The sequence below is a fragment of the Emydura macquarii genome, unplaced genomic scaffold (genome assembly GCF_026122565.2).
Source record: "Emydura macquarii macquarii isolate MOO-44397 ecotype Brisbane River unplaced genomic scaffold, CSIRO-AGI_Emac_v2 contig_1119, whole genome shotgun sequence".
NCBI lineage: Eukaryota > Metazoa > Chordata > Testudines > Chelidae > Emydura > Emydura macquarii.
In genome coordinates, this window is record NW_027131256.1 from 6,851,454 (window position 1) to 6,878,834 (window position 27,381).

Below are 27,381 nucleotides of genomic sequence, written 5' to 3' on the forward strand. Positions count from 1 at the left end.
ATAAAGAACTAAAGGAGGGTAGAGTCAAGGGAGAGCTGCTAGGTGTGCTCTATAACCTGGGCAATCAGGAAAAAGCATTTTAAAATATGCAAGGTTTTTATAGAGAAGGCTGGCTCCTGGTCTCTATTATCCCTGAACAGTGGAGTTAACAACTGAGACCAGAGCAGTCAGTGTCAGACATTGTGCGTCATTTGCTGGAGGACTGGCATAGTTGACGTAGAGCATGTGGTATCTAGATTTGTACTGCGTTGACCACAGTAGGTCAACAATGGCTCTGCATCTTATGGGAAAGTGGTGTCACTGCATTGCCATAACATGACACTTACATCGGCTGGATACAGATTTGAATGTAGGAACATGCACATCTAGGTCGATGCAAGGCAGTTCACATCAGCCTAACTTTGTAGTGTAGACCAGGCCGAACAAAGCACACCCACACACAATTCTGTTGTTGTTGTTTTTATGTTGGTACCTTGGAGCTGCGGTCATGGACCAACGGCCCATTGTGATCAGTCTGTATCAACAGAACACAATGACAGCCTCTGCCCCCAGGAGCTTACAATTCCGGCATGACTGGGCCAAATAGTTAAATCACCAAGTGTCAACTTCATAATCAGAGTATGGCTACCTCGGCCAGGCCGGTCAAGGGTCCCTAAGTATCACCGCTGGTGCAAAAATACTATTGACATCCCTGCTAAGTGGTGAGAATAGAATCCCTTCCCACACAGGCATGAATTCCTTAATATTCCGGCAAAATGAACTTCCCCAAGCCAGCCTGAGTTTATATCCAGGAAGCACCCTTTGTGATTCACCACAGCCTACATAAACACAGAGTAGTAGGACAGGACTAAATGTGTGGCCTGAACAGGATGTGGGAGGTGGGGGGAGAGACAGTCAGGGGACAAAGCGTTGGGAAGGCATCACAGTAAGTATATGTGATATTTTATAATCATTTTCTCTGAGTGCCCGTATCTGCATGCAAATGCATGTGACATTATGTGTCTTATCTTCTCACATTGTCCTGTGCTTGCCATCCCCATCTCTGGTTTATGAAGTGCCCTTTTCTATTAAATAGCATCAATCCTAATGAGATTACCCCCTAAAGACTCACTCTACATGCACACAGAAAACATTTACACTTTTATTGTGTGAGAGAGATCAAAGCAGCAGGGGTTGCAGATTGTTCCCCAAATCAAAGCTTCTGGGCTCCATGATATTATCATAAGCACAAGAAGCCTGACTTTGCTCCCTCTTGATTTTCCCACAACATCTGGGAAACTGAGGCATTGGGAAGGGAATAACTGGGAGCAGAACCCAGAACAAAACCCATTCATGTGCTTCCTCTCCCAAGACATTTAACAAATACAGAACAATTGCTTTTAAGTATAATATAAAAATAATGTAATGTAGAGACCTCTTCAGGTCACACTCAGCCCCCTGAAACTTTTCTCATGATTATTTCCAAGTGAGGGGACTGCTCTTTGTTCAGTGATCAGGATTGGTTGGCTCATTATTCCATAGTTGGAAACATGGCAAATCAGGATTAGAGCCAAAGGAACAGTCTGTCAACCTGCCTGGAATGTTTTTCTTAAAGAGCCGTAGAGCGTGGCTAATATGAAGAATACTGAAAGTGAGGGACGCAGCTCTTTGGCAGAGAACAGGAGTATAGAACATTTAGAGCCTCAGCTAGCCTCACGGTGTAGCTTTCAGGTCCATAGAAAGGTATTTGTTCATTTCATGACTCATCTCATGCGCTAGGTCCAATGGAGTGGAAATGGTTTATCTCACTGCACATGGCAGAGAGATTTACTGCTGGTGCAGAAAAATCCAAGCAGTATCTTTAAAAAAAAAAAAAAAAAATCTCCCTTATGAGATCCTTTCCCCCCCCCCCCCTCCCCAGTTAAAATATTTAAGTGAGCCCCACAACCTTTCACAGCAAGTTGCCATTTACAAATACTTATTCATATGTATTGCATTACAGGGCATATTATAGTATCCTTAAAGCCCAGCATGAAAATGTCAGGAAAGAGACTGTGTGTCTGCTTCAACATAACTGGTATCTGCTCATCTCCACCCACCCAAAAGGCCTCTATTTGCCCAGCCAACCACTAATTGAATTCATTGCTTCTCTGCCCCTGAAAGATTGTGAAGTGAACAAATGTTTCTTTTCTGCAGACCCTCCCACTATCACCGAATCCAAGAGCAATGAAGCTGCCACTGGACGGCAAACCTTACTCAAGTGTGAGGCATCAGCAATGCCCACGCCTGATTTTGAGTGGTACAGAGATGACACCAGGTAAACATATTATCTATCCTGTTCCTTATTCTACCTCCTTCAAATGCTTGGTATATTCTCACTAAGGCCCCTCCTGGCCAAAAAAAAAAAACCAAAAAGAAAAACCACAGCACCTCCACAAGCTATATAAGCTTAAGATAATCTCTTGTCACATTCCTTTGTACTAGCCAAGCAGGGCAGGTCTGATCAGGATTTGAGTAAAACTCTGCTGGTAAAGTTGTGTGCTGAAAGAAGTGCTGTGGGTGATTCAGTAGACGGTGCTCTTGCCTTTGTGTCAGTGTTGGACCAGCATGCTGGTATGGGATTAAGGTACCACCAGTGCCATCTTTCTGGTGAGCTATTGACCATCTGTGTGAATTAAAGATCTCATGACCTTTGCACAAGAGTAGATGGTATAGAGGCCCGGTGCTGTGGCCAAATTCGAACCAAGGTCATTAGGTCCTGCTGCCTCACTGGACTCTGAGGGAAGGGGTTGTTTAAATGTAAGCTTCTGTGCACCACTATGACCTGAGCCACTGCAGTTCTCTGTCGGTAAGGGAAAAGGAAACTAAATAACAGCCAGGGGAATGACACCCAAATATTCCTTCTCTCTTGGGGCTCACCCTTTACACCCGAACACTTGTTCAAAAGGAAATTTTACTACCCTAGGTTTCAACACGACCACTTAGCACACGCTAAAGTGCAACTTGCCTTCTCTACACTAGCATTTTAGAACATGTTCATTAGAACATGCCAGCTACTGTGTTCTGAAAAAACACCTTTTATCTCAGTCCAGATAAACCCCTGCTTGAACTTGGCTTCGATCATTGGCAGTGACCCTCCCCTTTACCACAGGAAAGCACATAATATATGCAGTGATTGCACTCAAGGATGTCAGCTTGGTGTAGCATCTCTTCTTTTCACTCATCCTTTCTCCCCTCCTTTCCTTCTCCACTCCTGTCATTCTACCATCACCGTCGTTTTAATCCTCGTCTCTTTTCTTTGTCACTTCCCCTCTGTCCCCTCCTCAACTAATTTCATTCTTTCTTTCATTCTGTCACTGTCCACTCCTCCAACCCCTATCTTCTTCTCCTTCACTCCTATCTCCCCTGCCCACCCATATCTATCTATCTACCTACCTACCTACCTATCTTCAGTTTGTCCTTCTTCTTTCTTTCTCCCCGACTTTTGTCCACCTCTCCCTTCTATCCAATAGGAAGTGAGCTACCTGTTGCTAATGCACTGCACATCTCTTCTCTTTGATTCTCAGGATAAACAGTGCCAATGGCCTGGAGATCAAGAGCATGGGGAGCCAGTCCCTCCTGATGGTGGCCAATGTCACTGAAGAACACTATGGCAACTATACTTGCGTGGCTGCCAACAAGCTGGGAGTCACAAATGCCAGCCTATACCTTTACAGTAAGTATGGAAGTGGGGTGGGGGACTCCAGGTGGCTCTCACAAAGGTCAGCCTGCACTTTTACACTACAGTAAGTGTGTTTTAGAAGAGGGACCCTGAATTCAGGTATTTGGAAAACGTCAGCCTGCCAAGTTCCAACACAAATCCAAGGAGCCATTAAGTAATGGACACCATGTTTTTAGCCACACTCAAACACAAACACACATTAGTAAAGTGTTATGATCAGGCCCTCCTGATCTTTTGAGTGACTTCCTTCGCTGAAATATGACTGGGCAAAACACGAATATATTTTTTAGGCAGGGAACAAATCCCTTTTGAGTGACTGCCCCTTTAATAGTGAGATGGAATATTGAGGCCTGAAAGTTCCATGGAAGCTGAAAAATGGTGGAGAGAATGATGATGAAAAATGATGGTGAGAAATAGCCAGTGAGTCTTGGAAGGGGAGGGGAGAGCCAGAGAAAAGAGAAATGGATCCAAAATAGAAGGAAGTGACTCTAGATAGCAAAGATAGACCATATGAGACATAGAGACCAGGATTATTTAAAGAGATGTGCTATGTTTTGCAAGACCCACAAGTGACCATATGAAGGTCTTCAGTTTTGGTGAGGCAATTAGAATATAGGGAAATGTAGAGCAGGTTAAAGGAAATATGAAATCAAATTCCCAGGTTTTGATGATGCTGTCTTTGAAATCCATAAGGTTATTGCCATAGACCTCAACCGTCACTAGTGCCTCAAAACTAGCGACGGGTCAGACCCAAAACCCACAAGCCATTGGGGCTTACAGAATCCAAACTTTGCAGCTGATTCCCATGGTCTATAATGGATCAAGATTGGATCTGAATTCAACATTCCACCCCACCCAAACTTTGGAGTATTTGAAATCTAGTTCTCAATACAAATACTGCATCTCGGGCCCATCTTCACACAGATATCATTATCACAACAAATAGGATGTAACTGAATGAGCCAATGAGAGCCACGGACATGGAAATAAATGGGCCCTGCCGTTCTCTGGAAATATAGGATTGTATTAGAGTATACAGAGCTGCAACCTCTTTAGACAGGCAGGAGATAAGGTCTATAAGGGAGTCCCACTTTGAATGACAATTTGTTTATCAGTCTGGAGTCAGACTGATCAAAAGATAAGGAAAATGGTTTTTTAAATGAAAAAAATTGCTGTAGCAAGGATGGGAGAAGCCACTGGCATTTTTGCATTCACCAGACCTACGGATTTTTTTATATTTTAATTTGGAGTTTTGCAAAACTAAGGTGCGTTCTATGGAACACTTCATGTAAGCCACTGGTTCTAAGCGTAATAAGAAATTAACATAACTGTGACAAAATGGAAATGTGTGGCACACAAACAAGGTAAGTTTCTAGTCTGAAAGTCTTTTTTGCCCTGCTCTTGTGACTGCCAGGTGAAAAATCTCAGGTAGTAGCTTGGGACATGAACCTCCAATGCTATAAGTTTTGTTCACAGTACTATTAATACTAAAAACACCAAATGTAAAACCCATGATTTTGGGCTAAATTCTAAATTTGACAAAATAAGTTTTCCTCTCCCTTGTGGCTGCCCTTCTATAGATGAGTAATGCTTAATTGAAATAAAATCTAAGATAAAAACTCGCATATAAAAATAGAAACACTTTGCATGCCTACTACACCTTGCCTCTGAGGATCTCAAAGTGTTTACAGACAGTGACTATTTTAACCTCACAAGACGCTGGGAAATGGATGAGCGTTATTAGCACCATTTTACAGATGGGAAAACTGAGGGAGAAAGAGGAGAAGGGACTTAACCACGGCCACTGGCAGAGCTGGGGATAGATCCCAGGAGTGCGGGCTCTCAGAGGCCAAGCGGATAGCTGCATTGCCTGAATAAACTTGTTAGTGATGTCATTGACTGTAGAGGGAAAACATGGAAACCATTAAAAATAACCTGCAGAGAGAAAATAAATTGAGCTTGTGCCATCTTTTCTTTTTTATGATGTATAAAGTAGGGATGTAAAAATTTGTTTAATTAAGAATCCATTTAAACATTCTAAAAATAAAACGTTTCAATGGTTAAGCGTGTGGAGGGGGAGCCATGCTGGGCTCGGCTCCTCACTGTGAAGCGAGAGCTGTCTAGCTGCAGCTCCCCCCTGCCGCGTGTGCAGAGCCGTAGTGGGGCAGCTCTCATTTGTGGGGAGCTGAACCAAGCCCAGCTGCTGCTCCCCTCCCCCCCCGTGCTGGGCTCCACGCCTCCCCACAAGCAAGGGCTGCCCAGCTGCTCTCGCTCTCAGGCAGCGGATCCCCTCCCCTCAGTTTAAACGGTAATCAGCTGTTTAAAACGTTTAAACAGCTCATTACCATTTAAACATTTAGGCTTTTACACTCTTAGTATAAAGGGGGCCTGCATTGTTTTTTAACTTCTTGGAGTCTATTTGTTGTTTTGTTTTGCTTGGGTTTTTTACATTAGAAATTCAGGTCTCGTCTAGGCTAGAAAACTCTCTGAGGACTGGAGAAATTGTGAAATGAGGACATCATCAGAGCCAGGAGAGTGAAAGTTGAGCAACTAGGAGGGGGGAGATATTTTTGTTAGACTCTTTTTGTAGTTTGTGTGTTTGCTTAGTTAACTATATATTATTATATATATTATTTGCTATATAACTTCAGTGACTAATTTAGAAAGAGTCTTGGTGAAAATAATTGACCACTTCTGCAAACCCCTCTCCCGCTTTCCGTTAAGGTGGAATAAATGAGAATTCAAAGCGAGAGGAGACCGGAATTGCCATTCCTGATATTTCCAAAGTTAAGAAGGCTGGGGGAGTAAAAGAAAAATAATAATGATCAAGCGTCCATCATAAGTAAGCAAAGAGCACATGCCCACTTTAAAAAAAAAAATCCTTTATAGATCACACAACAACTTGAAGAGCAGCCACTGATCGCTCTCAGCACAAATAAGTGTGAGGGTTTGCAAGCCACAGCCTTTGAGTGATTTTCTTCTCTGGAATCAGATTGATTGAAACAGCAGAGAAAGGTTTTATATTTTTAATAAAGAACAAACTCACTCTAGGACAACGTCCCTTTTGAGAAGCAGATGGAATGTTGGTGCCCTGAAGGTCCCATAGCGGTTGAAAAATGACAGCTGGTGAGACAGAAATAGCACAACTGGGTAGTGGCAAGATATGTGTAACTTTGCCTGTGGCTGAGGGGCTAACGGGACCCACAAAATGATTTGACAATACAATCTAGAGAGAGAGAAAAGGGGGATGTTCCAGGAAATAGCTGAGTTCCTTTCATTTAGATTCTATAATGAGAGATGCTACCTTGAAAAAGAGAGAGATTAATAGATAGGTAATGACCTGGTGCAAGGGACATGGAAGCATCATTGTCTGCTATAGACAGATTCATGCCCCTCACTCCTGGAGTCCTCCAGACACAGAAGGATTTATCCCAAGAAATGAAGCAGAGCTAGATGGGACCAGAAGAAGACTGAGTTTACAGCAAAGAATGTGATGAACTCCAGGAAAAGGACAATAGGCATCCTGTCCCTGTGTGTCTGGGCTAGAAAGGATTTCTGTGTAAACGATCAGAGAGGTACAAGTGGTATCATCACAGAATATGATGATGGAGAATCAGGGTCAAAAGTGTTAGGAACATTTTTCCTATATAACCTATGAAGGAAAGATCGTAGAATTATAGAAGATTCATAGAAGATTAGGGTAGGACGGGACCTCAGGAGGTCATTTTGTCCAACCCCCATCTTGTTTTCCTTTCTTTCTCCTGAATTAATAGCGTGCTTTTGGGAAGTGTATGCACAACACCATAGTTATAGCTAAGCCCAACACACACACACAGGCATACGTACACAAGATACGTATCCACACATGAACACATTAAAAGATATGTAGGCACTCACACACACAAGTATACCCATCCAGTGTAAATAAGCACACGCACACACAGGTTTGCACACACACACATATACGTGCACATCATTCTTTCAAAGATCTTCCAATGTATTATGGAAACAAAATGGAATTTGTCCCTTCACACCTTGGCTCAGACCCTCAGCTCATGCAAATCAGTTAATTTGCACCTTCTGAGGATCTAGTCCATTGATGGGGATAAAGTAGGAATCCAGAGGTGCTAGCAGCACCTTGCGCTCCTGCTGATTGTACGGTCTGGTTTACAGTCAGACAGTCACCCTAGTGGTCCCATCCCCTCTCCAGTTTGCATTCTTGAATGAGTGGATCCGAAGAAGGAGAGGCAGCTGGCAAGTCCATGCCAGTTAGAAGCAGCAGAAGGCAGGTCTCCACCACAGAATCCCCAGGAGATTTCAGGTATAGTTATCCTGTTAATCAGACAAACAGATTTCATTATCTATCAGTGCCCCAGAAAGAATGCAGGTTTTATGCATGAACATACACAGGTTCACACACACATTCATATGTGCATATCTTCTCTCACCTACCAGCCCACCTGTTATTTCATGTGTACATTAGTTTAAGATAGTCGGTTGCAATCTTCTAGCAGCTGGCACTTGGGATGTATCCTTGTAACTGAATTGTGCAGTTCATACCATGCACTTGACCCAACAACCTCCCTGAAAACCACGCATTTTACTGGAGCTGCAATAACCGGGAGAATACGGAGATGAGGTAGAGTTCTTATGATGATAATGGGGTGGGGTGGTGCTGAGAAGCGAGTATTATGCCGGGATGGAGTAGAAAGGGTATTGCTCTGCAGGCAAAGGGAATGAACATCTAGTTATTTAATAGAAAGTAGTGTGATAATGAAACTATGGCACTCTACTTTAACTGTGAGTAGGGTGACCAGATGTCCTGATTTTATAGGAATAGTCCTGATATTCAAGGCTTTTTCTTAGATAGGCGTCTATTACCCCCAACCCCTGTCCTGATTTTTCACACTTGCTATCTGGTCAACCTAACTGCGGGAGAGGAAGGTATCCGGTCTGAGTTATTAACTAACTAAATAACATGGAAATCATGTCAGCACAACAGCCTGTTTTCACAGAACTAAAGTCCCCTGTTGCTACATAATCAGAGACCCAGCCTAGCTGTGTATTTTCCAAGTAAGAGACAATCTCCGCAGTACCTGCTGTGGATTCAAACACTTCTGCCAAGGCTGTTCATGCAGGAGATCTGCCATTTTCACCAGGATGTAATTAACCCGCTACATGCTGATTGGCTTAGAGAAACTTCAGCTATTCAGAGACCAGTTTCTATGAGCACAGGGTGTTTTAGAAAGCGTGCTAGTCTCTGAGTAGCTGGAGGCCAGCTTAGAAGTGAATAATGGTTGAACACCTGTCTAACCTGCCAAATACAACTTCCATCAGAAATTATCTTAGTGCAGCGCCCACCTAGTTTCAGTCAGACACAGTGTCTATTAGCTCATCTAGCAGAGCTGCTCTTTCTCTGCTCTGTCAGGATCTATAGTATGCTCATACACTCATACGCCCCCTGCTGTATGCCTCGCCTCTGGGTGGACTGGGAACTTTTCTAGTTGGTTCAGTCCCCATATTCACCATTCGGGTGACACATACCATCTAGCAATCTGACTCAGCCGGGATAAATTCCGTTTGGTCTAATGGAGGGAGAATGGTCTACTGGTCAGAACACAAGTCCGGCAGTCATGAGTCCTTGGTTCTCTTCCTGACTATGCCACCGATTCACTGTATGACTGTGCGTAAGTCATTTCCCGTCTCTATGCATCTGTGCACGATCTGTAAAGTGGGGATGATCTGCCATCTCAGACTGGGGTATGTGATTCTTAATTCTTTAACACAGTATCTGTCTTAAGTGCTTTGAGATCCTGGAAGGGAAAGTGCTATTGAAGTGCAAAGTCTGATGCCAGCAGTAGCAGTGACAACGTACCAAAAATTAATCTTAAAAATCTATAACCAAATCTTCCAATCCAGCAGGCTGTATAAAGAAGGGGATGTTGATGGGACTGTGAAAACTCTTTTCCCCAAATATTGCACCATGCGGAGGGTGAGGGCACTTAAGAAATGTGTCACCTATTGGGTTTCAGTGTGGTGAACGATCATGTGCTCAGATCCTTTTGGATATATCTATTAAGAAATCCAATGTGGAATAGGTTCTGTGGAGGCACTACATCCACATAGATGACCTGGCAAGCCTAACTACATAACGCATCTCTCTGCCAAAGGCTAGGTCCAAGCAGGAGATGCAGCTAAGGTGGGCCATGGTCTAGTAACTCAGTTATTTGGAAGCAGGAAGAAACCATGTGACCTATCCACTACAAATAGATTCACTGCAGGTTTTTTATTCCTCCTGCTTTTTAGACATTGATCATTCAGTTCTTTGTGCCATTCAGATGGCTCCTCCTCAACTCCCAATCCCAATCAATGGAAACATGTACTGTGATGTGTTGGTGGCATAACGCTCTGTATGTGAAACCATCTTAGTCAATCCAGTTCCAGGATGGGGGAGTGGTCAGGTTTGTAACTGCTGCTTGCTGGGTGTGGAAAGTGGCATTTCTTTTTCTCCTGCATGTTGCTTATTGTTTTTTTTTCCCCCCATAGAGCGAGTTTTACCCACACTCCCCAACCCTTTTCCAGGTCAGTATATGTTTTATGTCAAAGTACCTCTCTAGCCGGGTCATTCTCCATCTTCTCAACAAATGCTAAAAGCCGAGAATAGGCAGAGCAGAGTGACAGGAAAATAAGGCTGTCGCCTTTTCCCTTCCATCCCAGTTGCCCCCTTTATACACCCCACAAATTGTTGCCAAAATCTTATATTGAATCCAAACCTGACATTCAAGTGACTTTGGTTAACTTCTCTCCACTTTTTGCAGAGATGAGCCTGAGATGTTGTTTTTGGGGCCAGATCCAAACCTTCCCAGTGTTCAGTGCTGTTCGGTTTGTCCTCAGGCCCATTTCTAACTATTTTATATGTTCCAATCAGAAGCATATGTGCCAACGTATCTCAAAGAGAGGCTACATTCTTGGTGCTCCCAGTCTGATCAGAAAGATAAGCATCCTGAAATCTTATAAGGGGGAGGAGAAGCCCTCCTACTCTCAGATTTGTATCTCAGTGTATGGAAAGTCCAGAGTAGCATCCAAACTTTTGAGTGCTGATTCACAATGAACTGCCTCACTTTTCGTGGTTCATCTGTCCCAGTGAAAATGTCTTTGCTGTTTGCACGGTAGGACTGTTGGGGCACTAACTGTGAAAAGAAGCATAGTGTAGTGATTAAAGCATAAGTGAAGCATCTCTGAATGACCCAGTTCCAAGAGAGCAAGTGTGAACACGGGAGAGAATCAGGAGACCTGGATATTATTCCCAGATCTGCCACATGCTCACTTCAGTCAAGTCAGTATGGCCATGTCTCGGTTTTTGGATGTCCCAATTGAGACACCTTAAAGGGGCCTGATTTTCAAAGGATAGGTGCTCAGTACTTTCTGAAACAATGACCCTGAAAGGTATTTGATGTTGGGCACCCAAAAATGGAGGCACCCAAAATTACTAGTCACTTTGAAAACTTTGGCCTGTGTCTCACCATGCATCAGTTTCCCCATCTCTATGATGGAGATATTGATACTTACTTAACTCTCAGGGATGTTGTGAGAACTAACTAGTTAATGTTCGTAGAGCACATTGAGGTCAAGTGAAAGGGTTATTAGGAGTCTATTTTCTTTTGGAAAGCAGCAAAGTGCCCAAGCAGAACATCTGCCTTTCCTTCTAGGAAGCAAACAATGGATGGTGGGAGTTCCATACCAGCTTCACTTAACCACCCTGCCATTTCAAATTAAGCTCTGCTGCAGACAACTTATTCAGGGCCAGGATGTGGCTACAATTGTATATTTAAAGGCAAATCTGCAAATACAATGAAAGAAAAGTACCCGAAAAAAAGAAAAATTGAAATCAAGCTACCATTAAAATTAAATCCCAGGGAATGATTTGCAAATAACAGTTAAGAAGCTGAGAAAAGGAGTAAAGTAGGCCATTGGGTATCTAGCGTGGAAAAATAAATCCAATTAAATGCAATTATCGAACGCACTGTAAATGAAACGCGGGCTCAGATATGAAATTAAAGTCGCAGAGGCTGTTTAGGGTTTAAATTTTTGGTCCTTTTAATTTTTTAAGAGGTGGGATTTTTAATGGTAAATATTTCTGTCCAAATTGAAAAGCCATTTTTGTCCTTTTTTCTTTTTCTTTTTTTAATCCACAGACAGGTTAAGTTTCTGCTAATTTTTCTCCCAACTCTGTTGTCTCCTGTTGTGCATTAATGACCATTAAAGCAAAAATTGCAGCTGAACCAAACCCAGATTTTTATGCCAAATGTCCCTTTTAAGTTCTAACCAAGCTGCCTGGGCTGTCCTGCACAGTTTTAATCAACCTTTGAAATTTCTTCCCCGCTGCCTTTTATATTTTCTTGCTGCTTTCTGTTTCAGTAATAATGTCTCAGTGGACATCACACTGTGACATCACAGTGGCAGTGAATCTTTGGGAATTTGTTATATTTTGGAATATCTTCAGTGAACCGGGAAGTGCTAAGAGTATTTCACAGAGGAAAAATATAATTTAAATACTTTGGATCTCATTTCTTTGCTGAAAACTCCCAGCTGCTTCTTTAAGGTGGGCATTCAGCACAGGCATTGGTGCTTATCTCAATCTTCACTTCTCCTTTGCAGTTCACCTTTAAAGAAACACCAGGCAAAAAAGTTTCATTGCATGGCCCGGACTCCATCATTATATGGGTTTATGGATTCTGTTCTCTTTTCCATCAACCTCTTCTGTGACCTCAGTCATGTTATGTCCCCTCTTTGTACCCCAGTTTCCCTATCGATGAAGTATAGGTGACACTTCCCTACCTCCTGGGGTTTGTGAGGATTAATTAATTAGTGAAGTGATTTGAGATGAAAAGAACTGTGTAAATTCTAAGTATTATTATCCGCTAGCTGCTGTTTAAAGATCAGAGATTTCAAAAGGGGCTATTGATCAATACATGGGTCTTGAATCTGATGGGGAGTACTTTTCTAGAACATTAGTGAAACGCAACTGGCCCTTATCTCAGCTGTTCAAAACAGGGCCAGTGACCACCATTACGGTACCAAATCCCCTGGTACATTTCCCAGCCATTCTGATTGTTAAGGCAGGGCATTCAAAGTGGCTGAAATCTCTTCTGGGTGGATGTCACATCATTGTATTGCAACATTGTTCTCTCAAGGTTGTGATGTCACAGCATCTGGCTGTCGCATCACTGCATCATCAATAGGGCCAGATTTTCAAAAGAGCCCAGACTTCTGGGGGGGGAAGAAAGTTTTCAAAGAGGGTCCTTGCCTTCCGAGGATAAGGCTAGTGGGATCTCTGTTAAGCCCCAAAGATGTTCCCGGGCTTGTCTGTCAGTCACAAGTCTAGCTACACCTTTGCCCCCTCTTCTGGTCTCTCTCAGAGCACCCCCCTGAGGGCCTTCTGCCTTCAGCTGTCTCAGGATGGACTCCCATGATTAGACTGGTGCCTGGGCTGTAGTACCCACAGTACCAGCTGTGATTACTCAGCAGGTCCCATTGGGTTTGGAAGCTGCAGTTCTTGCTTTTGGGAGCTTGTGACCTGTGATTAATACAGGTGACAAGACAGCTTTGTTAAACCAAAGTGCGGGCGAATCTTAACAGCAGGAACAAAGCACAACAGAACAGAAAAAGGATTTCAACACAACATGAGGCCTACCCCCGTGTCTGTCTTACCCCTAAATCCCACCACCCTATAGTAGTGGGTCAGCATCTATCTGTTCTCCATGAGCAGCTCTTGGGCAACTATCTCTTCCCTCTCACTAGAGAGGGACTGTTTAACTCTTTAGTGTTCTTTTGTCAGCCAGCCGCGGCAAAAGCAGTCTTGTAACTTTGGCTGGCACCCAGAAGTAGCATCTTCCCAAATAATAGCTCGAGCATTATCCCTTATGAGCCCTTCTTCTTTACTGAGAGGTTGCTTATCTGGAGTCTTTGTGTTGCCTCCCTGCTACTTTCTTAGCACTCCTGCTATTAAACTAAACCAACCCATGAATACAGTAAACATTCCAATAACCCAACAAAGCCATAGAGTAACCATCCCACTAATCAGGTGACCTACAGTATCCGTAAATTATTACAGACCAGCCCCTCCATGCCTTCCCTGCTGTCCTTCACAGTGCCTGTCCTGGGACCTCTGCCAGAGCTTGCCATGTGTCACAGAGAGTGATGCTGTCCTGGGCTGCCTATTTTAACACCAGAAGGAATCAAGTGCAGAAGCCAGTCAGTAGGATCAGATCAAGCAAAACCCAGCTCCACTCGTCAACAGGATAAAGATAGTGATGGGATGACTGGTTGGGGGTAGGGGAGAGGGTAGTCCTATCTTTCCACCAAAGAGATGCAGACTGGAGAATGACCTGGATGGACTGTAGATTGTAGCTAGTCTCCTTTTAGCTGTAGTCATTGTAGCTTGTACTGTTTCTAATGCCTTGATCAGGGTGGGAGGGACAGAGGGAGGAAAGAGCTGTTCATTTGAGTCTAATGACCAGAGGTTGGAGCTTCCTAAGAGGTGAAAAGATCAGCTTCCTGTTGAATGGCCTCCCATTCTTCTCCCTCCCACCCGTGGATTGGGCTCCCCTCTGGGAAGGACAGAGACTTCTCCTATTTATATGGGTCACCTGTTCTCTCCCAGCACACTCCTTCCAACACCTGGGTCTTAGCACCTAAGCAATTCCAGTGAGTGGCCACCTTTCTCGTGGATAATGCCACTGCAGCTGGCAAAAACTAGATGGTCTGGTTGGTTTTAAATGGGATATCTCCACGGCGAAATAGGACTTTTATAGCAGCACAGACTCTTAGGAGCCAGTGTGGTACAGGACTGGCCTGCTGAGCACTCATCACTGCCTTCCCTTGATCCAGCCAGTCCCAATCAGATAATTAAAAAAATCCTTTGTTATGGCCTTCAGTGCTTGCAAGAGGGTCAGGCTCCACCAGGCCCCCTGTGTGACCCATCTGTGCCTAGGGTAGTCACCTGAAAATGCCGAGGTCAGGGCAGGCTGCAAAAGGAGAGCAGATTCTCCCAGCACTGGTGGGTGACACTGAAGTCAGACTTCCCAACCAGCCACAACCAATGCTTCTGATTTCCCCAAACCGGTTATCAAGAAGCCAAAATAAAAATATACACAGCCCCCTTTACTGCATTTCAGTCTCTGGCTCCCAATCAACCCCTAGGTCCAGTAAAGAGATCAGTTATTTAAAACTCTATGCTCTTTACCAAAAAGGTTTCTCCTGACCCCAAAGGGTCAGCCATAGTACTAGATCAATATAAGTTTGGATCTTACCCAAAATACCACGCTGCCAGCCAATCCTTTAGTAACTAAAACTAGAAGTTTATTATAAAAAGAAAGAAACAAACTATAAGAGAAATGTTAAAGGATTAAATCAATCAGATACATACAAATGATTTGAAAGTCCATATATATCTGGTTTCTAGTAGAACTGTGGAGTTTACAGGCTTGTATAGTCCCTCTGGTATACATCCAGTACCTGGATGGGTCTCAGTCCTTTGTTTCACAGCTTCAATTCAGTTCAGTTGTAGATGAGTTGATCCAGAGGTAGGCTGGAGACTAAAGATAGACTAAAGACAAAATGGATGTCGTGCAGCTGCCTTTTATGTCCTTTGGCCTTGGCCATGCTGCTTGTGGAATTTTACAGGAATAAAATGGAGTCCAGGGTCACATGAGTAATTCCTGGTGACTCATCAGGTATATCCCCGGCTTCTCCCCCTGGGTCTCTTGTACCTGTGAATTTCTTAATGGGCCATTAAGCAGGCTAGTGCTGCAGTCATCTTGTCTGGGATGTCGCCCAGACACAGCACAATTTGAAATACAGATATATCAACCATATCCATAACTTCCATTACACATATAACACATGAACATAAACATTAGCATCTTACTTAGCACATTATAGCCTTTCTAACAGTACCTGTCATGGCATATCTCACATGAATTACTATGATTTTGACATACTGATGTTAAACAACATAATAAATCCCACCCCCCGCCAAATCCAGCCAGTGTGACACCTGTTCATGCCCAAGAGGAGGAACTCCTTGACAGGCACCAGTCTTTTTAGGGCCAAATTCTGCTTACACAAGGTCTGAATTTGATCTTTATGCTCATTATTTGGTCCCCAAACAGCATGTGAACACACGACACAAACAACTGCATGCTGCAGAGAATCCAGTTTAAGAAACTCCAGCCATCATGATCCCTCCCCATCCCACCCAGACCCTACTTTAGGATTTGATCGCACTTCCCAAGCCAGGCTCTAATGAAGGAACAATGAAATCCCAGAGCACATACACTGCTTTTAAACCGTGTTAATTCTTGAGCATGATTGAGAATCTGTAGCATAAACAGGCCCAAAGAGCCCAGTTGTTTCTGATCCCTGTTCCTGACATTGGAGCAGCCAGGACACAGAAATAATTCAAAGAAGCAATAAGCATGCGGTGCAGCATTTTGTTCCATATCTGGATCAGAACTTTCTCAAAGTTCAGAGGGTATTTGGAGCCACAGTTCAGGCTGAGCTCATCATTATCTAATGGTAGATAGTGCATGATCCGGATGCACCTCTGTCACGTAACTGGATTGCAGGTTGGCTTCAGATATCTGCCTCCCAGCAGAAGTTCACTTGTTTAAAATCTGCCACCCTAAGCAGAAAGTAGGGCTCAGCACTCAAAAGGCTTCCCGCTGATGTTATCAAGCCAGATTTTCAAACAAACCCAGTTCCCATTTGGTGAGTACAGCACCAGTGTAAGATGCAACAACATGGCTGTGGCTTGGGTTTGGCTTTGCAGTGTGGATGCTCAGACGGGGCTAGGTTAGCGTGGGTGCCAATCACCTGATCTAACTCTGTGGTGAAGACGTACCCTTTGGCACCTGAGTACATGATCACATGGGATGCTGAGCTCTTTTGAAAATCTGGCCAACAGAGCAGAAAGGAGAGGTGACTAAAGCACAAACCTGGACATCAGCACACCTGAATTCTGTTCCTGTCTCTACCCGAGACTCATCATTGATTCTTGTGACCTTGGGGGGCAAGTTGCATGCCCTGTCTGATCCTCAGTTTCCCCGTGTGTAAAATGGGGATAATACTACTGATCTTTGAGGGAGGTGAGAGAATTAATTCAAGTCAAGAAACATCACCTTAAATCCTGAATGAGGAACTAGAGAAAGGCCAAGTCTTTCAGTATCATTATTATAACAGCTAACATTAGCTTGTGCTAACATTTGTCAAGGCTCAAAAAGCCTGTGTTCCCCCCCACACACACAAAAATCAGCTTCCTCCCTCCATCCCCCAAAAAGCAGAGAGAGAAATAGTTTTATTGCTTGCTCTGTTTCTGTACTTTTTGTTCATTAATTTTAATTTAAATTGATTTATTCCAAAATGAGCCTGCGATTGCCTATATTTGCATAACCCTCTCCAGCTGCAGTGCTGTGGAGAATCAAATGAGCTGAGTACGAGGGAGGAGGAGGCTGAGAGCTAGGACTGGAAAACCTAGGGAAATGCACTTCAATTCGACCTTTGCCCTTGCTATGAGGTGGTAAACGCACTTGAAGCCATTTTTAGCCATAGCTGCTGCCTGACTTGGGTATAGCACTGTTTGCTGCACAGAGAGCATAGCAGCAAGACTGTGTTCAGGCCTTAGGGGTGTAGAGGGGGCTCTGGGTTAGAATCTTGGAAAAAATCCCTATCTAAATTGAATGGATTAGAAATCACATCACCCTGGGTAATCAATTGCCGGGCATGGTTGTTGGTTGCACAGTTTGAGCGGTACCGTGGACAGGTTGGTTTTTAGACTAGCGCTCAGACAGAACCTACCCCAGCCAGACCCAGACAACCCAGAACTTGAAAGAACTACAGGTTCAGCTGTGAAACACACCACTTGGCACTGCTTAAAACCATCTCCTGATGCCTCTATATGAGCATTCAGGGAATAACAATATAGTCCCTTAAACCATTACCCTAGGCTCTTTACTTGTGTGTGGGGGATATAACTCTTATATCAAGTTTATAACAAATACATATAAAAGCCCCTGCTCCCTCCCTTTCTCTCTCCCATCCTCCTTTTTCAGTTGCCTTCCCAGTATCAGAACTGTTGTGAAAAGCTACACTGAAATTAAAGTAAGGTGGGGAGGGAACGAACATCACTTCTTTTTTTAATCCTTGAATAGAAACACTCCCCTCCCCCCCCCCTTCCCCGGCCATCCTCCTTCACCATTTCCACTTTGCAAACCACTAAGGAATTTGCCTAACAAATTGGCCTCCCATCTGGTTATTGTCCCGAGTGAACAGCCTCTCCATTCACTAACCCATGATGGTAAGTCACTTTGGGAAGCGTCGGGTTTATCTTCTAGTCTCAGGCACAGTGCTGGGCCCATTTGCGTACCGGTTGCCATTCAGTGCTTGCTCTGCCGTTGATAAAGCACATTACACATGGCTGGGCTTGCATGATTAATACAGCTGTCTCAGCACTCTCTCGGAAAACAAAAACAACCAGGGGAAAAAAAAAAAAACCTTTCTCCAAACAAATCAGGCTCGCAGAAAAACAGAGTCCTCCTGGCATGCTTCCCCGGAGGACAGGAAAGCTTGCACCCATCGAACAGCTAAAGGGCTAGCAAAAGGGAGGGTCTGTTGGGAAGGAGAACAAGGGGAAATGGGGCTTATTCTGTTCTTTGTACGCCCCTCTGCACTCTGGGAATGGATTTGTGGGGCTGGCAAGCTGGAGCATGGGAGCAGGAAGAGAATCAGTGCAAATAGTTCATGCATTGGAGAGGATGCGACATAACCAGGGCAGCTTCATTCAGGCCAGGCCAGGCAACGTATATGACAGGTGTTGCAGGACTTGACACACACACCTGAACCAACTCTCCCAACACCTCCAGTGGACTCACCTACTCACACACATGGAGATACACACCACGCCTAGGGCTCAATCCTCAGGTGCCTAGGAGCAACCAGAAAGGATTGTGTGCCACCTTTCCACTTCACCCCGCACCTGGAGCCAGCCAAGGGCCAGTGCAGCCCCCCTGTGAAACTGAGTAGCCTTAGGGTTGCTCTAAGTTGTAATGGGTTATAACAGCCCTATAGGGGCCGGGCTCCATCAGGAATCACCAGTGCACAACCTGCTCCAGCCAGATCCCCCTCCCCCCACCACACACACACCTCCGTTCCTGGGGGCTGGGCTGGGGTAGCAAAAAGCCACCACCCTTGGCTCTGCTCCACTCAAGCAGTCCCACACACAAGGGCTGTTCAGGGCAGTTTTCAGACCACTTTGCGCCACTGGAGTTACCGCACCGGGCTTTGAGCGCTAGGGGGCACACAGAGCCACTCTCACACCCATACTTACACCCACGCCCCCCTACTCACCCAACAACCACAGGACACGCACATCTGCTCACACGAGATCTACAATTCAGCCACATCAGCTCAAACATGAAAACACTCAGGGCTGTTCACACAAGGCACATGACAGCTCTAGTGTACACTTGGCTATTCAAACACACACACACACACACAGAGACCTATGGCTAGGGCCTGACTCTCATTTAATCTGTTCCTGCAGGTGGGGTAGAGATGGAGGTGGGGGGGACTAAGGGAGTTTGAAGCCCCAGGCCAGATTCTGCTTCAATAACATGCAGGGGTCACAGTAGCTGTGGGGAAGCTTCTCCAGGAGCAGGGTAGGTCTGACATACCCAGCGCTGCCCTGCCTCTCTGGCAGTCCATGGCATGGGGGCATGCTGGGAGCAGGAAGTAGAGAGTGTCTAAGCTGGCGAACAGCCCAATGACAGCCATTGGGAGGCTGCCATAAGTTAGAGCAGCCCCCAAAGCTGCTCTAATATATGTCGGGGACAACTCTGGCCCCCAGCCAGGAGATGCAAAGGTGGCTTTAAGACCCCTTTGCCCCACTCCTTCTAGGCTGCACCTTCTGTGCTGTGGTTCCTGAGAGGCATAGCACAAAACCTAGCTCCCATCCCATCCTGGGGCTATGCAGGGCCTTATCTGGCCCTTAGTGTAAGTTAGAGCAAGCTCAGGGCTGCTCTAACTCATTCTGTAAGCAGAGACTAGTCATAGCACAGTGCGCTCACACACTGCCCCCATCCACCCCCGACAACAGGAATGGGGAGCAGCACCCATGTCGAGTCCCTGTCAGCTCTATGCCAGAGGGCATTTTCAGGAGGCCATTTCCGCCAACAAGGGTCCTTTATGCTTCCAGAGCAATACAATGGGGCCTTTGAGAGTCAGGCCCCCGAAATACATAGATAGCTGTGCACATAATGGAGACATCCCAGCATCTGTTCATGCACACGCACACATCTATTCACTGCCCACCTGCAGACACTCACATGCACACTTTACACACAACCCTGATCACACACCAAAAGCAGATGCACACCTACTCCTGCAAATGCAGGCACATAATATGCACACAATAACTAGACACTCGCCAGCTCATTTGCCAAGTGCAGTAATTGCTACGTGTGCACGCACATGCTCACAGCCACACTAACAAAGGCTTGTTCACAGAAGAGCTGCGGTGGCGTGTCAAGTGGCCAGAACACAGCCTAGGGCAGAACAAGGCACAAAGGAAACCTTCACCAAATGGAAAAACAAAAGTGTTTTCCATCAGCCCATCTCCGTGCCCAACTCCTCTCCCCACTATCTCTCTGTCCCCTTCTATTTACCTCTGTCCCTCTCTCCCTTTTCCCTTCGCTACAGCTCTGTGCTCCCCTCTTGTCTTCTATCTCCCTTCAGGCCTCTCTCTCTCATGCTACATTATCTTTTTCTGATCGCTCTCGCTGTCTCCCGCTGGGTATGCCTACACTGGAGCTGAAGGTGTAGTTCCCAGCTCAAGGAGCCATACCCATGCTAGCTCTGATCGAGCTAGCATGCTAAAAATGTCTCCATGGCAGCGCGAGTCACAGGAGGAGCTAGCTGCCCCGAGTACGCCCTTACAGCTGGGGACAGGATCATATTCGGGGTGGCTAGCCCCACCTGCTGCTTGCAGTGCCGCAGCTCCACTCAATTGATCACAGCTAATGTGGGTGTGTCTCCTCGAGCTGGGAATCAGCCCCAACTCAAAGTGCAGACACATCTTCTGTCGCTTCCTTTCTAGCTCTCTCTGCACCGTCCTCTGTCTCACCCAGTACTCCTGTCCCTAAGATGACTGCACTGTCTCCCTTCCCTGCTTCTCATTCCGTCTCTGTCTGTTTTCTCCCACCGTCTCGCCCCTTAATCTCCTTCTGCCCCATCCCTTTTCCCTTCACTCCTCTCCCCCACTACCTTCCAGACACTGTCCCTCACTAACTATTCCCATGCCTCCCCCCCCGCCCACACACACACACACACAATTCATGTCCATGAAAACCTGTCACACCAAAGGATTTCGCATGCACAAAGATGGGGGTAAACACAAACATACAGCTGCGGGATCTATTAATTTTTAAGTGAGCTACCAGGCATCTATTTAGCAAACACACTGCGTATCCAATGCTGTGTGCACTATGCGTGGGGCTGTGTTATCCCAAGCCATTTGCTCCACACTGAGAAACCAGACTGTGTGCCTTTACCAATTGCTGCCTGCTGATGGGCTGGAACACGCTGGTGCACACATGGACAATCAGCTTGAAATCTGACCAGGGAAGAGATTCCTTCTCTCCTAGAAGCTTGCTAGGGGAGAGAACTCAGTCCCTCCCCAGGAATGGCCGTGGGAGTGACCTGTGTAATATGGTCCCCAGCTGCTTTGCTTGTAGAATGAGCTCCTTACAGGGAGGGATCAAGGACCAGAGGGGGCTCGGTAATGCATGTGGGATGTGCAGTATGCCAGTTTTTTTGAAAAACTAGCATTAGTTGCGCGGAGAATGAAAGGGGAGAGGAACAGAGATGATTTTCTCAGCAGCGGTAAAACCCCAGAAATTTCTAAAAGCTGCAATAAAAAATAGATCAGATGTGAGAGAAATCCAGCTTTCTGGCTTGGGAATATACTTGGTCTTCTAATCATGGACTTTGTTAGCTAGGAGAGCGGTTCCTTTGTACAGCAGCTGCAGCAATATGGACAGTCTCTAGAATGCCAGGAGAAAACAGGCCATCTCTCAAATGCTGGGAACAGTTGCTAGGCCACTGTGGATGGGCTCTAGCGTGGGGTCATCCCTAGCTTATGCAGAGGACCTGGCTGCTTCCAGAAAAGCCGGGGTATTGACTATGTAGACTTGATGCCCACCCAGTCCCCCAACCCAAGATTTAATTGTAGGACCCCTACCTGGGAATGTAAGCAGCAGGGGAAGCTCCATAGGTATTAACTGACCGTGAGAATGAGGTACAAGCATGTCGCGACCTGAGTGGTGCTCATGATGAAAACAGAGAGTGTGAATTGTGTCTTTTTTTCCCCCCCAAAGCACAAAGGAAGGGTGGAAAGAAAAAAAACCAACAACCGAGCAAACCCTAGTAAGCACAAGCTGCTAATCCCTAAAGCCTCAGAGTAGAGTGCAGCGCCTTGGAAGAAGGAAATTAATAACTTTCAAAGTATGACCTTGAAAATGGAATTAACAGTATTCCTCCCTTTTAAGCCTCCATGCTAATAAAGATTTCATCTTCGGAAGCTCCGGCACAGAGTCAACAGAGTAGAAAAATGACTTCCTGCAGACAAGCTGGCATGTGTAAAAACCTGGCCCCTGCAGGCTGTTGCGGGGGGGTAGCGGGGGAAGGATGGGAGGAAGGCGGGACCTAGCTTTCGGCCTGCCCCTGCTCCTTCTCCTTTCAGGGGTGGGTTGTTCTTTCCCCGCTACTACCCCTTTCCCAAGAGGCATCTCTAGGAGCATCAATGAACTTCATGGTAAACAGAACTGGCCTATGATGCCGTGGAGCACAGAGTCACACGCTCCCAGAAAGATAGTCTCCCAGGACTGCTAGCTTTTCCTCCCTTCATCTCCCCATCACAGCCAGACCCTGTCTCTCTGTCTCTCCTCTCCTGGGTCTCACACTCAAAAAAAGACTCACGGGGCCTGATTCTCCTCTCACACTGGTTTGACATTAAATTCAGGGGAGTGACTCCTGACGGACACCGGTGTTAGCGAAAGGAGAATCACACCCTTGGGCTTCTTGAGTCACAGCTCCATATTGGCTCCCTCAGCTCACTGAGCCCAGGAACCAGGCAGGAGAGGCCCATGGGGCGTTCCTCTGCCAGTGTACAGAGGGGAAAGCATGGGGAAGGGCTGCAGGAAGCCCCTCTGCAGATGAGAGGCTGTAGTTGCCCTTTGGGGGTGAGTCTGTAACAGGCTCACAGTTGAAGGGACTCCGCTCTAGTGCCGGAGGTCTGGATGTGTGATATTAGTGACCATAGGTTCAATTCCTGGTGAGGTTTGTGGTGCCATTTGGGGGCCGTGCAGCTGAAGGGGCCTCAGGGGCTCACCCTCAAAACTGGCTAGCTCTTGCTACCTAAATGCAGCCACTGAAGGAGTTGTGGCATTGTGTGGCATGGCAGGTCAGTCCAGGACAGGGGGACAATAGATTAGCCTCCATGCATGGACCTGCTAATTACAACTTCCTGCCTACACCCCTGTACGCGATGGATGCCTCCATCCTGTTTACAGACCCCACCAGGGCTCTGTGTTTCTGACTAACGCCACGTTCACCTCAGGTCACAACCTTAGACCGTCCATCTGTGGCCAGGAGCATCTGTGCAGCACGTTCTGGTTTTTTTGGGCTCCCTACCAGGTGGCAATAGCTCAGTTAAGTTGGACGTTGGTGTCACCCCAGTCTCTTCCTTTGCAGTGTCACACCGCAGCCGGCAGACGATAATGACATGTAGAGTTACTGGATGGCACAGGACTGATTTAATATCTGCTTCCCAGCTGGGGTGGAGAGGGGCGAGAGAGAGAGAGAGCACCTGGGAGCTAGGGAGGAATGGACTGAGAGCTAGGTGGGTAGATAGCAGAGTCTGCTTAGGGGCAGTTGCTGCAATAATTTCACCTGGGCTCTAGGCTCCTCTCGTGATGCTCGATTGTCTCATTTGGAGGAGGTGGCAGCTACCTTGTTTGTTAGTGTTTGGGAAGGGAGGGGACTTTTGTGTGCATCTCACCCAGGTCCCCAAATGCAATGGTCCCCACAACGCTGGGATAAGATCTGTACCTGGACTTGTCTCCAATTTGCAGAGCTGTGCCCCTGTTAGCTCTGTTTGGCCAGGAGGGCTTCCTCATTTTTTTGCCTTTGGATGCCACCTTGTGGAGACAAGTGGTGTATCGCACTTGCTATTAACCAGCAGAGTTTTTAACCCAGCTTTGCCACTATGTGGCAGGATCTGGCCATGCTCTGAAAAGGGAATGGGGAAGGATGCCAGAATTCCAGCTAATACAGTATCGCCCTCATTTTCCCTGGGAGCTTTGTGTGTGGCTGAGACAGGACAAAGTTTATCAGAGTATAACACAGACGGCCTGTCCCAAGCAATTTGAGGATCTCTTCCAGGGTGTCCCCATTTCCTCTAACCCAAGGCTAAGACAAAGGAAGCTCTAAAAAAAAAAAAAAAAAAGTCAAACTCACTGCACCAGCTCCACCAAGATGTGGCCAAGGCAATGTAGAGTGCCAGGCGATGGCGATCACACTGAGAGGAAAGGAGGAGAGGTCCCGATGTCTGACAACGAGCCTGTCCCACAGTTCACATCACGTCTTCTCTTACACCGCTTCCACATCCGTGAGCTGGCACTGCCCCCCTTCCCGTAACACCCTCCCCCCATCCCTGAAACTACATCACCCTTTCCCATACACATCAGCACAACCCTGGGCTGGTGTCAGCACCTCCCTGTATCCGTCACATTCCTGAACCTACATGAGTTCCAGCCCTTACCCCATACTTCAGCTGGTGTCGTCCCCTTCTCATAGTCATCATATCCCTGGGCTTCTTTTCCTTACCATCAAACCCCATCAGCCCTGTCACAGACCATCACATTCTATAGCCATACCAGGCCTATTCTTGCATCATCCTCATATCCTAGCTAGCCCTTAGCTGCCATTGTTCTCGTATCTTTCCCATCACATCATCCCATCCTTGAGCTGGCATCTCCCTGCTGTACCCATCACAACGCTTAGCCAGTATCAGCCCATACTTAGCACACAGCTGAGCAAGCATCACCCCTGTACGTAACCAACATATCAATGGGTTGGTATCGCCCCTTTCCAGGCCCATCACATCTCTGAGTTGACCTCACCTGCTTCCCAGACTTCCCCGTGCTGGCCTCAGCCCTCGCATAGACACTGATCCGCTTCAGATGGGCGCTGCTGGGCCAAAGTAGCACTTCAGGGATTGCCTTCTGGAGGCAGTCACTGGCTGGCTAGCCAACAGCTGATGCAGTGCCAGTGGGTGACAGGGTCACCCACACATAGCTTTGATGGCAGGAAAGAACCCCCTGTGATTATCTATCTCATCTGACCCATTTGCTGCATGTTGAGCTGCGTGTTCAGCTGGATCTATCACTGCATAGGTTATGTGGCAGTCCATCCCTCCGCTGAGCTGCCGTTCCTTTTGTCTCAGCCCATGACCACGCACTAACTCAGCCTGTGTCTGGGAGGATGACTCGGAGCACAGCTGTGTAGTGCTGGATGTGGGGAGGCCTCAGGCCAGTGCAATAGGCAGCTTCTCACCAACTGCTTCCTTGACAGAACGCAGCATCCAAACACCTCCCTACACAGGACTGAGTAGAAGCCGAAAGGCTCCCCCACCTGCGCAAAGGCAGGATGTTAATGCCCCACCCCGCAAGAGCAATGCCTGAGGCATAGACACTATATTATAGAGCCTTGTCAAAAGTTGAACCCAAAGAAAAGGCGCTGGAAAAATAAGTCTTGCTTCACCATGCAGTACCCATGGCTAATCCAGGCCACAGGAAATAGTAGCCCTTCACAGATACATGGAGAAAAGCCTGGGAACAGATAGTTTCTAAGTCACAAGTGACATGAGTTTGGTGATACCCATCAAAAATGTATCGTGAAATTTGGCACCAACCGGCCATTTCTGTTATGGCGCAGCCCATGTTTGGAATAACTGGGGCTGCCATAGGTCAGGAGCAAGGGGCATTGGCAGCGCTGTGTGTGGAGCCAGAACTGGACTAGCAGGAGGGTGCTGCAGGGCAGGAGTGAAGTATATTGGTGGTACTTTGAATGTTTTTATTGTTAATCCCAGAAAGCCAGCACAGTGCAGAGAGCAGGCGCTGGAGTCTGCCCCCTGTGCATTATCCGCAGCAGTACTTAGCCTTTGCTGCACTCGGCATTGCACTGCCTAATCTCTAGGTGGCCTGCTGCCTTCTGGAACCACAGCCCTGAGGTACATGTGCAGGGTCTGAGCCTGCAGGATATTTGGGTGCCTATCGCTGCGATGTTCTAGGAGTGCAATCCAGACCGGTGTCAGCTCTTACCCTGGAACCCCAAGTGCCTCTGTGATGTTCCTCTTTGCAATCTGGACTGGTGAATCACTGTGTCACCTCAACCCCCCCACTCCTGGAGCCCATCTTACTCTGCTTTGCTGTATGAACTCCCATTCCTGGGCAGATCATGCACAGCCACCAGCAAGCAAGTTGCCCCCAACTCAGTGAGTGAGTGCCTCTAGCCAGCCACTCATGGGGTGATGCAATGGTACGACACCAGCTACTAGCCCCAGTTCCAGATGCAACCCTAGAAACTGCCATCTTACAATGTTCAGTGTTGCCACTGAACACTGCAAACTCATATGTTCGTCAATTTAAATTGATATGCACCAGCCTTGTCACATCAAATGGAATCTCTAACACATCTTGAACCAAATGCACTGCTTTAGATAAAACAAACAAACACATTTCTTGAGTACAGAAAGATTGTAAGTGATTATAAGTCAGAGGAAACCAAGTCAGATTTGATTAAGAGAAAACAAAAGGTAAACCGCATTCTAAACTAAGCTTAACACTTTCAGCAACCTTACAAACTCAGATGATTCTCACCACAGGCTGGCTGGTCTGCCTCCAGTCAGGCCCTGCCCCGGTGATCAGCACTTCAGTTGCTTGGTGCTGTTTGTAGATGGAGGTGGAAGAGAGAAAGAACAGCAAAATGTCTCTTTTAAAAATGTTCTTCTCTCCTCTGGGCCTTTGCCCTCCCCCCTTCAGGGTTAGGTGACAAACAATGTCCGTGTATGGCTTCATCCATGTCCCAAGTCAGTGAGCATCCCCTTATCGTGACACCTTTGTTGATGCTCAGGTTAGTCCTTTGTTCCTGGAAGAGCTGGGTTTGTTTTATGCATGCCTTATGAGGTGCAAATTGCCCTTCAGCTCTGCAGAATTTTGCCTAGGTCTGTCTCAAGGCATGAAACACATCTTTTGGAATATTACGTAGAGCCTCTTTGGCCCCCCCCCCGCTCTCCACCCGTCGTGAAGGGCTGATCCAGAGTGCACTTTACCCACCGCTCCAGCCCCACAGCCCAGCACCAGCTCAGATGGGGCGGCTTCACAATGCGCGGAAGGGGGGGGGCACAGGAGTGGGAGCAGCCACCCCTCAGCCTCCTGTGACCTTCACCCATTGTGAAGGGCCGACCCGGCACCCCCCACCCCCACCCTGCCAGGCCAGGGGGTGAGGCCACCCCATCCAAGCCGGCGCTGGGCTACGGGGCTGCAGTGGGAGATGCGGGCGCTGCG

The 27,381-nt window shown here is 46.6% G+C and overlaps 1 protein-coding gene across 5 annotated transcripts in view; it reads left to right on the forward strand.

The window, feature by feature from the left end:
- LSAMP (limbic system associated membrane protein) overlaps positions 1–27,381 on the forward strand; it is a 1,203,385-nt gene that overhangs the window by 1,161,807 nt on the left and 14,197 nt on the right. For 2 of the 5 annotated variants that reach the window (XM_067546053.1, XM_067546052.1), the window contains 3 exons: positions 2,176–2,296; positions 3,546–3,694; positions 10,247–10,282. In XM_067546053.1, coding sequence (XP_067402154.1) covers positions 2,176–2,296; positions 3,546–3,694; positions 10,247–10,282 — 306 coding nt within the window. Of the gene's footprint in view, positions 1–2,175; positions 2,297–3,545; positions 3,695–6,424; positions 6,556–10,246; positions 10,283–22,131; positions 22,358–27,381 lie in introns of those variants that run through there. The other 3 variants (XM_067546056.1, XM_067546055.1, XM_067546054.1) reach the window with 3 other exon arrangements.